The sequence below is a fragment of the Colletes latitarsis genome, chromosome 3, assembly GCF_051014445.1.
Source record: "Colletes latitarsis isolate SP2378_abdomen chromosome 3, iyColLati1, whole genome shotgun sequence".
Taxonomy (NCBI): domain Eukaryota; kingdom Metazoa; phylum Arthropoda; class Insecta; order Hymenoptera; family Colletidae; genus Colletes; species Colletes latitarsis.
The window spans coordinates 43044493-43058275 of NC_135136.1; the positions used below are offsets into that span (position 1 = coordinate 43044493).

Sequence of the window (13783 nt, forward strand, 5' to 3'; positions counted from 1 at the left end):
AGCCACCAGCAGCATCACCGAACAGAGAGAACCAGTCGCTTCTTTCTCTCTGTCCGAAGAGCTCAAGGTTTTCAGCTCGGTGAATACGCGGTAACCATGCCGGGAACCTGTTCCCCCTGTGAGAAGAGGCTCACTTCGGCTCTTTAAAACCTCTCCTCGTACCTTCCCTCCCGTTTCGTTCCCCTTTCTCTTTTCCTTCTTCGATTTTTGACTTTGGAAGAAAGGCCACGGTTTCGAGACGAGAGCATGCGTTCGAACATTTCAATATTAATCGGCCACTAGACTCTCGACAAATTCTCGAACCCCTCGTTTCCCATTTGCTTACATCGAGAAATCTTTTATAGGTTAGGTAGTTGAATCGGTTGATAGAACGTTACGTAAATTGGGAAGAGGCATAGGATTCGTCAAACAAGTTTATTTTATTGCTGTGCATATTCGCGAGGTTACGGGATACATATTCCGTCGATGCGATCGGCGTATTCTAACCTACAATCGAAATTGTTCGACGTACATTTTTCATTGTCAACCGAATATCTTTCCTTCGGGATTTACTCGTGAGTAGCCGATTCGCGTATGCAAATAACGGTTTTGTGTAATGATCCTGCGTATTTTACTGGCGTCTGTCGACCGCGTTGGCGTTATGGGACGACACGGCGCGACGAGACAGTTTCGGTCGGTCGAGTGTCAAGTCAAGCGTCGCTGAGAAATAAATCATTTCGATGACGGTATTTCATTTATTTAATTACCACGTGCCAGCGGTGGTGGTTAACTCACTTCCCAGTTAGGCGTGTATCGTGCAAACGGCAACATTTATTACCCGCGTCGTGGTAATTATTATTATTTCTAATGAGCGTGCCTCGCGGCTCCGCCTCGCGTGCACTGCCCTCTACGCGTCTCCCTTTCTCCCATCTCCCTAACCCTTTTCCTCCTCTCAGTTTCTCCGTTGTTCCTTCCTCGGCAGCGTTTTGCTTCCTTGTTGGGGTAACGCGGTGGTACGGGATGGAACTCCTGGCTGCATAACCGCGCTCGAGGTCCTCCGATCCAGGGTTTCCCAATCCTTCGAATTCTCTGAACCCTCTGACCGCATAGTTGCGTCGCGTCCCGCGCATTTCTCCTTTTCCCGCGCAATTCTCCCTAACCTCACTTAACCTAAACCCACGAGGACAATTCATTATACAACGTTCACGAAACATTAGTACTTATCCATAATTACGAATTATTCATCGTGGCTCGTTTTAAAAAGGTAACGTAGATCCAATTGTTCGCAAAACTTATTTTCACGAATTATTCTCTCTTGGACTCTCGATAGGCCCAGATTCTAGCGACAACAGTTGGCGTTCTAGTTGAAATGGAGCAATGGTCGCTCGAAATTGCTGTTCCTTCGAACGAAAAACGCTATTCGACTGTAAACGATGCCAGAAACAAGGGACTCGAGACATCGTGCGAAATATCGAAAAGAAAGATGCGTTATGAGGAACGGTTTCCGAAGGTTGGGAAACGCTGACTTTGCTCCCCGTAAGGTAGTCCCTTTCTTTTTGCGTTCGGGTCGGCGTAGCACGGTGCCTGGCGTTGTTCTACTCGGGCCCAGGGCTGTACGATGAGAGGTAGCAGGTTCGTGGCGAGGGGAAAACGAGCCTAGGTAGAGGGGGGCTCCAAGGTACGCGGCTACCGACGCGCTGCTACCTCGGTGAAAGAAATTTAATGAATGGCAGCGATCGTCGAACTTAATAAGCGTACACCTGGCAGCAGAAGTTTGCGCCATCGAGGGTTCTCCTTGTCCCTTCCGAATGGGACGTCCACTGCCATTCGAATCGCTCCGCGAACCCTGCATATTCCATGCCTCCGTCCTAACCACCTTCGGAGAACAACGGAACGGCTTGGATGACCCAAGTCGACCATTGTTTCGAGTCTTTCGGGTGTAAACCGTATCTTTTTGGGGTGGTCGCGTTATCAGGGAAACGGCCGTTTTGGGAACTTTGTACGTCGTCCGGCTGTAGCGTCGGGAAGCTTACGAGCGAAGCGTAACGTTTCCAGTTCGTCGACGACGAAAAACTGAAAAGGTTCGCGGCTAATCGCGCTTAATCGGCCGTCATTTGATCTAATTGAGATCGTGGGGGCTCGAGGATTTGTCCCTGACATCTATTGCTGGTGTCCTCTGGTCGAGCCGAACGCAACACTGAACTGCAACTGCGCTTTGGAAGTGCAGCGACGAGTCGGCGGAGCGAGTCGGTGGAGGAGAGAATACGTGCACGTTCGGCGTCCTCGTAAGCGTGTACCCTCCCGCGGACCAGACTCGACGTTCGTCTTCCCACGAACCCTTCGCTATACGTACGAGTCTTGTTACTCGTTCCGGGATCAGGAAACACTCCTATTAAGGCCGTTTTACACGGACGCGTGAAACCACGTTCGAGCGGACGCGCGCTGACTTACACGGATTATTACTCGCTCGCGATGAATCGTACGATCACGCGATCGCGAACACTCGCCGGTACTTGTATAGTTTTTTTTTTTTTATCGTTCAACCAATGGTCGTAGAAATCACAGACCTGTTTGCGATTATATGATTTAATAATTTGAATCGATAAAATTTCATTTAATAGATCTTACTTTACTTCGTTGACAGCTATGATTGACTATACTTTTGCCAGTCCAATCCCGAAAGAACTGGGAAACAGACGGTGACCGAAAGAATGACGCGGAGTATAAAGACACCCCGAAGAACGGTGTAAAGCGAGCAAAGGCTGATAATCGATTGTCAGTTTGAAGCAGAAACGGGGGTCTACAAGTTGCAGCAGCGCCCGCGTAATTACAGCGTTTAAAGCTACCGAATGCTCACCGAACTCCGCTAGAGGTACTTGACAACCAGAAAAAGAGCAATCTTCTATTTCTTGGTCAATTATTAATTTCTTTCTTTTTGAAAATCAGCCCCGACCAGACTCTCGGATGCTTTTTATTCGAATTCAAAACTACAATTGTTGGATTTAAGTTTCTTATTTTTTTTATAACGAATATTTCAGGTCTAAGCTTCGAATTTTTATACGGACGAATATTATCGATGGTTAAAAAGTTGGAATCGTTCGAAAGTCACGATTCGACGAGTATTGGCCAAAGGGACGAATTCGTTATCCCGTAGGGACGAGCATCGGAGAAGCAAGCGAAAGAGGAAGGTTCGAGGTTCGTTCTCCGATCCTCGGCGAGGTTGGTGCTCGCGGTGGACCGAACCTGGTCGCTGGCCAGCGAATATATCCGATATCTTTGGAATGGGACATAGGTCCCGACGACGCGGCGGACATTGCCTGTACCTGTCTCCACGCATCGAACTCTGCCTGCTCACCTGCATTCCATCAACAGGGGCCCGAGGGGGGACCTTCTTGGGACTCCCAGGACCGTACCGCGTTGACGGACGGTCGCAAACAGTCTTTCGAAAACTCACGGAAACGGCGGTTGACCGGGCTAATTTTTGGAAGCAAAGAAACGTAACCCCGACCCACGCTCGACGAGAATACCTTTGTACCTGAAACGTGCAGAATGAATATTTAATGTTTTGCTAAAATCCATGACGCGTACGATACGAGTTGGGAAAAATTTTAATGGGGGATTCTAGAGAACAAAATAAGACGAACGTCAAGAATACCAATTTATTGATCGAGGCTTCGTTAAAAAGTTATTAACGTTTAAAGTTGCGCCTGTAAGACTGCAACCTGCGAACAGTTGGTAGTAGTTGCCGTTCCACGAGTGGAACTTTGAACGTTAATAACTTTTTAACGAAGCTTCGATCAACAAATTGGTATTCTTGACTTTCGTCTTATTTTGGTCTCTAGACTATCTCGTTAAAATTTTTCCCAGGGCCGAACACCCTGTATTAGCTTTCTATGCTAGATTACTTTCGATCGAAGAAAAGAAACGATCCCCTGACCGAACCAAGTCGAAGCGTTGCGTCGGTTTTCGAAGTTCGCTTCCGAAGTGGCCGTATACTTAGTTAACTTTCCATGACCCCGGTCGACCGCATGCCATAGGACCGACGTGTTCTCGAACGCATCGGGGCCCTGCAGGGCCGACTGCTCGCCCGTGGTCCCTTCACCTCGTAGGAATGCAGCTACACGCTCCATGCTTTACTTGTTCGCGAAGCCACGCTTTCGTACGCGATCCTCTGCCAGAATTTGCATTGGAAACGATTTGATATTTTCGTGTCGCGATATGCTCGCGACCGAACGACGAATATCCAGCCGAATTTAGGGTGGATCGACGGAATTAAGTGGCGTATAGAGAGCGGGCGTTGCTCTTGGCTTTCGCTTTGTCTCGTGGCTCGATCTCCATCCTCCTCGCCTCCTCTTTGTTGCATGGCCGCGTCACCGATCCTGGCGATTCGGTATATCGTCCTACGCCCTCGCGAACTCGCCGCGTAGGGCTGCATTTCCGTAGCAGACTGAATGGCAAATTAATCTAATAAAAAATAAAAGAAATATAATGTATTTCTTCGTTTAACTTTAGCAACGTTCCACGGAATGTTAATATCAAAGTTGTTGCGATTCCGTTAGTTGTACTATCGATGGCTTGCTGGCCTTGTAATAAATAATCACGAACAAGCTTTGTCTTTCCGCGAAAGAACTACGTGTTTAGCTCGAACGTCCGATACTTGGCCTAATCGTGCTTGGAATTTTTAATGTTTCAGGAAACTGGGTCTGGATCTGGTACCTCGTCAGGGTGCCCATATGGTAGACCCGGATACCATGTCCGTCGTGGAACTTTATCATGTGGTAATTACGCAGGGACAAAATATCTTGCTTGCATCTTTTTGATAATATAACTTTTGTCTGATCGATCTCCTTCTATTTGCATTTGTATGGGACCACAATTTTCTTCAATTGTCAGTATTATGTCTCTTTGTCTTGGCAATATTACAACGTACCGTTAGGCGTGCTATGTCTATTTCATACTGGGTCACTGCGAACAGATTTTCTCCTACAAAAGAAAATAAACGCTTTATCTACGCTGACACTATTCCGATAGGAAATAATTCTATCGTCGAACAATAGAATGTGGAAATGGCAGAACGTTCCGATATGGGAGGCTCTATGCTATACAGAGGATTCTAGAGGCCAAAATAAGACGAAAATCAAGAATGCCAATTTCTTGATGGACGCTTCGTTAAAAAGTTGTTAACGTTTAAAGTTCCGACCGTTCTGAATTTTTTTCTCGAAAGTGCGTAGGAATTCGGGGGTATGTGTAATGACCAAAAATGATCGTAATTAACCCTTTCAACTGAAAATAATTTTTTTAGAACGGTTTGAAATTTTTTAATTTTGTCGAAAAATTTCACACCTTCTCGAATTTTTTTCTCGAAAGTAGGTAGGAATTCGGGGGTATGTCTAATGACTAAAAATGATTGCAATTGACCCCCACAACCTAAAATAATTTTTTTAGAACGATTTGAAATTTTTGAATTTAATTGCTAATAATTTTTTAACGAAGCCTCCATGAACAAATTGGTATTCTTGATTTTCGTTTCATTTTGGCCTCTAGAATTCCCCATTGAAATTTTTCCCAGGGGTGGCCGAACACCCTGTTTTTATGACGGTCAGCGTGCATGTGTGCGAAACGGTACTTTAAGCCGATATGAACGCCCGGAGTCTGCGATCGCAGAAAAAGGGAGAATACAGTGGCCGAGTTGTGGCGACGAGAGTCCAATATGCTGGATAGAGATACACGGAAAGAGAGGAAGAGGAAAAGAGAGATGGAAGTAGCGCATAGTTTGCTGTACGTGTATCGCCGAGGCTCGTTGAAATTCTACCCGGAGAGCTGACCATTTCGAGCGCTCCGCAAGAATTGAAATGAACTCGGCGTCGTGTCAGATTCATTGCACGCGCGCGTCCAACATGAAATTTTTAACGTCTCCTCGAACATTCGAAGCTTTTAAATCGGGGCCATGCAAATGATTTTACAAACTGTACTTATTCATCGAAAGATGAAAGAAAACTTCTTTAGCATTTACAAGATTCTTTTTCTAAAGTTATTGTACTTTTGTATTACATATTACGTATTACTATAGGGCAACCATTTAATAAGAGATTCTAGAGAAAAGTAAGAATATTAATTTGTTGATCGAGGCTTCGTTAAAAAGTTATTAACGTTTAAAGTCTCGCCTGTAAGACTGCAACCCTGCGAACAGCCGCGTGCATGCGACAGTGGTTCTCGCTCAACATGAGAAACTCTACTGACTAACGTATCGACAGCCTTACAGTTTTCTGAGTGAGAACTACTAGCAGCTGTTCGCAGGTTGCCGTCTTACAGGCGAAACTTTATGTCGTTAATAACTTTTTAACGGAGCCTCGATCGACAAATTAGTATTCTTGACTTTCGTCTTGCTTTCGTCCCTGGAATCTCCCATTAAATTTTTACCACATCGATACTGTAAATAAACAAGTTACGGACGTGGATCTGTTTTCAGCACGTGCAGAGCGCAGAGAACTCCCAAGGGGCGTCCGCGAGAGGAACCCTGAGGCGAAAGGAGCATAAGAAGGTCCTCACTCACCATCTCTACTTCTGCATGAGGGATTTCGGGCATTCGATCGCAGAATACACGGAGATCTACTTCTCCCTGTACGACGCCAAGAAGAATCAATACTTGAGCGAACGTTTTCTAGTAAGGATCTCGAAGGAGGGTTTCTCCAGCTTCGTCGAGAAGATCCACAGCAACTGCACGATCTTCACCGATCTCGGTAACGCGGACCTCAGCAAGGATCTTTACATGGTCGCGCACGTGATGCGATGCGGGAGGATGCTCTACTCCGATTCAGGGAAAAATAAAACGTGTACCGCCACGTACAGGCGTCCCCACGGCGTCGCGGTGCTCTGTCTCGCCGAGGCCACGCAGGATCACACCGAGGATCTCGAGATGACGTTCAAGGTAACCTGCTCGACAAAGATACGGTTGTGGCCGGAACTAGAAAAAAGAGAAAGAAACGTTTTAACATCCGTTCAATGTATTTTAGGTGTATCAAGGAGAAGAGAAAGACTTCCATCAGCTCCACGAGCAGATAATTCGCAACAACAAGTGTTCCCCGCTTCCGGGGCAGCTAAATTACGGCATAGTGGTTTCCCTACGAGTTCTTCACGGCGAGCTGTCTCAGGTCAGGGTGGAGAACCCCTTGCTCTTCAAGAACATATGTCTGACGAGGAAGCTCGGTTTCTCCGACGTGATCATGCCGGGCGACGTGCGCAACGACCTGTACCTGAAACTGGAACGCGGAGAGTTCGAGCGGGGTGGAAAGTCGACTGGGAAAAACATCGAGGTATCGATGATCGAACGCAATCACCGAAATTAAAGTCCAGTCTTAGTTGCGTACCGAGTAAACAATGTCAACTTGAACGTTAGGTAACGATATTGATATTGGACGCCGACGGGCAACCTCTGGAGGGCTGTTTGTTCGGGGCTGCTGGAATGGAGGGCAGTTCCGAGTACCAAAGTTTAGTCATCTATCATCACAACAGTCCAGCGTGGGCGGAAACCGTTCGCTTGGCGATACCTATCGATAAGTTCTACGGGAGCCATGTCCGATTCGAGTTCAGACACTGCTCCAGTAAGTCGCGAGAACAACTCGTAGTTTGTTTATTAAGAGCTAGTGAAGAAATACTTGTTACGGAATCTTTCTTTCTACCTTTTGCCTTTGATCGCAGCACGCGAGAAGAACGACAAGAAGCTGTTCTCGTTCGCGTTTGTCCGTCTCATGGAACCCGGAGGAGCGACTCTTCAGGATGGCCCTCACGAGTTGTACATTTACAAGTGCGAGGATCGCTCGAAATTGGATTCGTTGAGTTACCTTTCGTTGCCTAGTAGCGCTCGAGAACCAAACGTGACAGGTCTGTGCATAAAAATTTAAGGACTGTGTACGTACGTCTACCATAGAACCCGTTCCAACTTACGTACGTTTCGCAGGTTCGCCAGCGTTCTCCAGGTCACCGAAGGAGGCGGTGTTCGTGCGCACGTTGCTCTGCAGCACCAAGTTGACGCAAAACGTGGACCTGCTGAGCCTTCTTCAATGGAAGGCTCACCCCGAACGAATCTCGGAGACACTTGGTCGCGTGCTGCGTCTCGACGGCGAGGAATTGGTCAAGTTCTTGCAGGACATTTTGGACGCCCTCTTCTCTATGTTTCACACCGAGGACGGGAACTCGACGACTCATTCGGGCCTGGTATTCCAGGTGCTGGTCTCCATCTTCAGTCTCCTGGAGGATTCAAAGTTCGAGCACTTTAAGCCGGTGATGGACGCTTACATATCCGGTCACTTTGCCGCGGCGCTGGTTTACAAAGGTCTGTTGACCAGCGTGCAGCACTGCGCGGACTGGGTCAGCGCCACGGAGAAACAAGAGCCGATCATCAAGTGTTTCCGCTCCCTCGAGTACATCTTCAAGTTCATAATTCAGAGCCGGCTGCTGTTCGCCAGAGCTACGGCCGGTCAGTTCGAGGACAGCTTCAAACGGGACATCTCTCGCGTGTTCGCGACGTTCAACAAGATGCTGGGCATTCCGTACGAGATGGTGCTACACTCTCAGATCGCTCTGCACCACTCGATCTCGGCGGTGTTCGAGCAGCTGGTCGCGGTGCTACCGGTATTGGAGGTGGCCAAGCTGACCTGCACGATGCTCGACTCGGTGCCGCGGGAACCACCGTTGCAACTCACGCAGGCCAAGCTGACGGCCATCAAGAACCTGACCACCTCTTCGTTGTTCCGCGAGGACGACGAGAGTAGAAACTTGCTGCTGGTCACGATGTGCAGACATCTCAGAATTCACCTGATCAGACGCGAGGAGCTGCGAACCTGCACCGACATACTCGGAGAGATACTCAGCTTCTTGCACAAGAGGGGACGCGACACGAACAAAGTGAACAACTGCATCCATCACGACGTGGAGACCCTGTGCTTGTCGATCCTCGACGTCTTGATACAGACCATCCTGATCGTGATAAACACCAGCGGCACCGTGCTGGGCTGTCTGGTGGCCTGCTTGATAGGGCTTCTTCAGCTTCTGGACGAGCACCATTACGCCAGACTCTGGGAAGAATTGACCCACGCCGGGGAACGGAAGCCCCTCAAGGATTTCCTTCTGAGGGTGTTCTTGGTTCTGCGCGATTTAGTCAGGCAAGAGGTGTTTCCGCCGGATTGGCTGGTGATCAGGATGCAGGCGAACAACGTGATCCTCGAGTCTCTGAAGGAGCTTGCTCAGCCGTTGGCTTTTCGTTTCCTGCAAGGCAGCTTCGACTCGCAGCTCTGGTCCACGTACTTCAACTTGGCCGTGGCGTATCTCACTCAGCCCTCCCTTCAGCTCGAGCAGTTCTCCGAGGTGAAGCGAGAAAAGATTCTGGAGAAGTACGGCGACATGAGGGTGCTGATGGGTTTTCAAATACTGTCGATGTGGTCGCCTCTGGGCGATCGAAAGCTGGAATTCATTCCCGGTATGGTGGGACCGTTTCTCGAGGTCACCCTGGTCCCCGAGAGCGAGCTAAGAAAAGCCACTCTGGACATTTTCTTCGACATGATGGAGTGCGAGCAACGGGCACGCGGTAGCTTCAGATCCGTCGAATCGGAATTGATCGACAAACTCGATATCTTGATCAGCGAGAACAAAGGGGACGACGAGTACAGACAGTTGTTCAACACTATGTGAGTTCAGGTTCAAGCGTCTTCGAATTTCTACAAACTTTGTTTAAATTGCTCCGATTTGTAATTTCACGCTGCTTTAGGGAACATCTCAGCGCCGTGTAAGTTCACTGCGATAAACTATGTTTGCAAATCGCTTACCATTCTATTTTTACCCACAGATTGTTGGATAGAGTTCAGTCCGAGGATCCAGCCTGGAAGGACAGTGGAACGGCTTTCATCACGTCAATAACGCGCCTGCTGGAACGACTTTTGGATTACAGAAGCGTGATTCAGGGAGACGAAAACCGCGACAAGCGTATGTCGTGCACCGTTAATTTATTAGTAAGTGGGAATTTTCTATCGTTAGTAACCAGGATATGCTATACGTATATCCAAAATCTGCGTCACTACCGTCTCTGGTCTTCCTTAATTTTCGATTAAATAATGGCAATGCGATTGCTAAACCGGAAAGACCATCGTGATCCACGCTACGCCAATACCCTAACGTGTTAATCGCGTTAATCGAATCATCGATTGTGTAAAACGCAACGTACATCGCGACTTGGGCTATCTGGGCTCGACAGTTGTACTCTCGGTGCCGATTAAAAATGGGATTGTCCTTGCTTCTTTTGCAGAATTTCTACAAGAATGAGTTTAATCGAAAAGAGATGTACCTGCGGTACATATACAAACTTCACGATCTCCATTTGGCGGCCGAGAATTACACGGAAGCTGGATTCACGATGAAGCTGTACGCGGACCAGCTCGGTTGGAGCTCCACGATCCTGCCTCCGGATCACTCGCATCCTCAGCAACCGGAATGGCAGAGAAAGGAGCTCCTCTATCACAAGATCATTCATTATTTGGATCGGGGGAAGTGTTGGGAGAAAGGCATACCCTTGTGCAAGGAATTGGCAGTGCTGTACGAGACCAAATTGTACGATTATGCGAAACTGAGTCACGTTCTCAAACTGCAAGCCAAGTTCCTGGACAACATACTGACCCAGCTACGACCGGAACCGGAATACTTTCGCGTCGGTTTCTACGGTCTCAGTTTTCCTCTCTTCGTTAGGGTAAGAATCGTTTATCGTCGGCCTCGAAAGAAAAAAAAGAACCGCAATTATACGTTATATGTTCCCTTTGCGTTGCAGAATAAGCTTTTCATCTATCGTGGTCTAGAGTACGAGCGAATAGGGGCGTTCACCCAACGACTACAGACTGAATTTCCAAGCGCACAAATATTAATGAAGAACTCCCCGCCCGACGAAAGTATTTTAGCATCCGAGGGTCAATGTAAGTAGTCAATGCGTAAGTAGAGGGTCGATAAGTACTTCTCGTTCTTACAAAATCGTCGTCCCTCAGACATACAAATTTGCAACGTGAAACCAATCCCCGAGGAGAGCAGCCTGGCCTGTCGGGGAGCAGAAGTCCCGGAGCGAATCGTCGCGTTTTACTTGGTGAACGACGTCCGGAAGTTTATCTTCGATCGACCGCTTCACAGGGGCCCGGTCGATCGCGAGAACGAGTTCAAGTCGCTTTGGATCGAGAGGACCGCGTTGACCATCGAGGCCAAGCTACCCGGTATACTGAGATGGTTCGAGGTGATCGAGAAGCGATCCGAGCTGTTGGCCCCTGTGCAATACGCCTGCGAGACCATGCAGAGCGTGGAGAGAGAATTGAGGAGACTCGTCGCGCAATACACTGCCGAACCTCATCGAAACATTAACCCTTTCAGCATGAGACTACAGGGAATCATCGACGCGAACGTGATGGGCGGCATCACCAAGTACCAGGAAGCCTTTCTCACTCCTGAATTTGCTAGACAGAATCCGGACATGGTACCGCACGTAAACAGGTTGAAAGCTTTGATTCTGGACCAGATGAGCGTATTGGAAGCTGGACTGAATCTGCACGGACAGATCGCGCCGGCGGGGGTGCAGCCGCTGCACAAGCGACTCAACGAAAGGTTCACGCAATTGAAACAAGGCCTCGGTACGCTGGCCAGGCAACGCACGATTCACCAGGACAGCATCGTCAAGTAATTACAGTAAACTCTGTGCTCTCGATACGGTTACCAGCCGTTCTAATTCGACCTTGTGTTTCCGCGTCCCCAGTTCACCGCTGCCTCCGTTGCCCGTTAGCGAGAAACAGCGACCAGCCACGTTAGAAACCGCGGGCTCCAGATACTCCCACGCGGACAGCGACGGTCTCCCGGAAGACGAAGGCTTCTACACGAAAGTGGACGGTGGACCACCGCCCATTCCTCAACGCGAAGTACGGCCACGTTCGGTTGGCTACGGTACCACGCCGCCCAGACCCACGCATCAAAGATCTCTGAGCAAACCCCTTAGTCCGAAGTTGCCATTGAGACATTCGTTGCCCACGCCGACGGACGGCATCGATCAGCCGGGCTTGAGAACTTCCTGGAGCGAACCTGGCCCGGAGCAAGCTCCACCATTGCCTCCCAGAGGGTGCAGTAAGTTCTCCGATCGTTTTCAATCTGAACCGTACCTGTAGCTCGCCTAATGTTTCAGCGCCCGACAAGAGAGATACGAACACGAACGTCGTCGTTCCACCCGCGCCGCCAAAGCGATTGGCGTACAAACGTAACACGGAATGGAGCACCGACGACGACTCCGAAGCGCAGAACGAACCGAACGATCTTCGCGACAGCGGCATATCGACCGCCAGTCTGTTGGATTTCCAATCGCATCTGACCAACTTGAACAACCTCGGCTACGAGGACTTTGAGCCACGGACAAGGTGCAACGATATCATGAACATTTCACCGCCGTCCGTGATGAACTCGTTGAACATTTCCACGGGAAATTTTATGAACGTCGCGTTTCAAGGCTCGCACTCACTGCCCGGCCAAGAGGTAACTATTGTCGCGTCGCTTTCTAAAGCTTATGTGTCATAGGAGCAATTCGAACGATTCGTTCACCCATCTACGTGGGCTCGATTTCAGGTGAGTCCACCGCCGATTCCACCCAAGGCCCACCAAGACACGCCGTCGGCCCCGTCAACCTTGGAAAGGGTCTCCAGCCGCTCGCAATCGCACGGTCACACCGAAAACTACTCGGTGCCGAAGCTTCAAACGTTGTCTGTAGCATCAGACACGGAAAGCACCGTCTAGCAACGATGAATCTCCTAGTCCTATAACGCGATTAATTTGTGATGTGCACGTGCCACAGACGAGCAGATCCGATCGTAGAATCGTACGTAATTCGGAGAGTCGTCGAAATCTTTGAGATCTGCTAACTCGATCGAATCCGATTGGATCTGTGCAGCAACGTCTCTGACATTTGCACATCATTCGTATACGTTATTATACACGTAAGAGAATCCTGTAATAATCCAAATGAAAATGCGTAACTCGACGTGGATCACCCACCTGTGTGTTGTAACGTACCTTGGTAGAAAAGCGGTATATCGAAACGCTGAGAGACGACCTCAAAGCAACGTTTTCGTGCATGCAACACGCGACGCAGACATGCTCCAATTTCTTGACGAAAGACTGCTTTTTACCGAGTCGTCATCGCGTTTTTACTATTTCATCGAACGCGATTCTATCCAAAGTCATTTTCCTTAACGTCTCATCTTAATCAAACAGTTTCCATCGGTCAAAATAGACTTGATTTGTCTAGGTTTTTAATGGAAGATCTTGTCACCTATGACTGGATGTCGTGGCAATCAACATACCTCGAGTATGGTCTGCATCACGTGTTGCGCTCGTGGGAACGCGATTTATGGCGCACGAACGATTCTATAGTTGAACGCTTCGGGTCGCTTTTGTTCGATGCAGTTTAACAAGAATCGTCAGCTAGTGTTCTCGGCGTTGACACGATAGTACACTAACTTTACGTTAAAGACGACGATCTTCCGAATATTAACCTAACTATATATATTTTGTAATTTATTTATATTTTCGATGAGAATAAAGGTAATTTTTATCAACGAGAGCTATCTCCGTATTGCTTTAGCGTTATTAAACCCTTTCCTACCTTCTTTAACGAACAGGAAGAGTATCAAAATCGCGACAACCGAATGGAAGGATATATATAAATTATGTATTTTGTCACGTTCTTTCCATATAAATATATACAAAACTATGAAAATTGTGCCGTACGTTGTACGCTTCT

The 13783-nt window shown here is 48.3% G+C and overlaps 1 protein-coding gene across 2 annotated transcripts in view; it reads left to right on the forward strand.

Annotated features, from left to right (window-relative positions):
* Spg (dedicator of cytokinesis spg) overlaps positions 1–13587 on the forward strand; it is a 37982-nt gene extending 24395 nt beyond the window's left edge. The window contains exons 5-18 of one of the 2 annotated variants that reach the window (XM_076784408.1): positions 4673–4757; positions 6449–6907; positions 6993–7292; positions 7376–7580; positions 7678–7860; positions 7937–9662; positions 9743–9760; positions 9821–9983; positions 10277–10714; positions 10793–10934; positions 11004–11679; positions 11756–12117; positions 12176–12519; positions 12610–13587. In XM_076784408.1, the coding sequence (XP_076640523.1) occupies positions 4673–4757; positions 6449–6907; positions 6993–7292; positions 7376–7580; positions 7678–7860; positions 7937–9662; positions 9743–9760; positions 9821–9983; positions 10277–10714; positions 10793–10934; positions 11004–11679; positions 11756–12117; positions 12176–12519; positions 12610–12777 (5269 nt within the window). In that variant the 3' untranslated portion in view covers positions 12778–13587. The remainder of the gene's footprint in view (positions 1–4672; positions 4758–6448; positions 6908–6992; positions 7293–7375; positions 7581–7677; positions 7861–7936; positions 9663–9742; positions 9761–9820; positions 9984–10276; positions 10715–10792; positions 10935–11003; positions 11680–11755; positions 12118–12175; positions 12520–12609) is intronic. The other variant, XM_076784409.1, reaches the window with a different exon arrangement.
* The last annotated feature ends 196 nt before the right edge of the window (positions 13588–13783 follow it).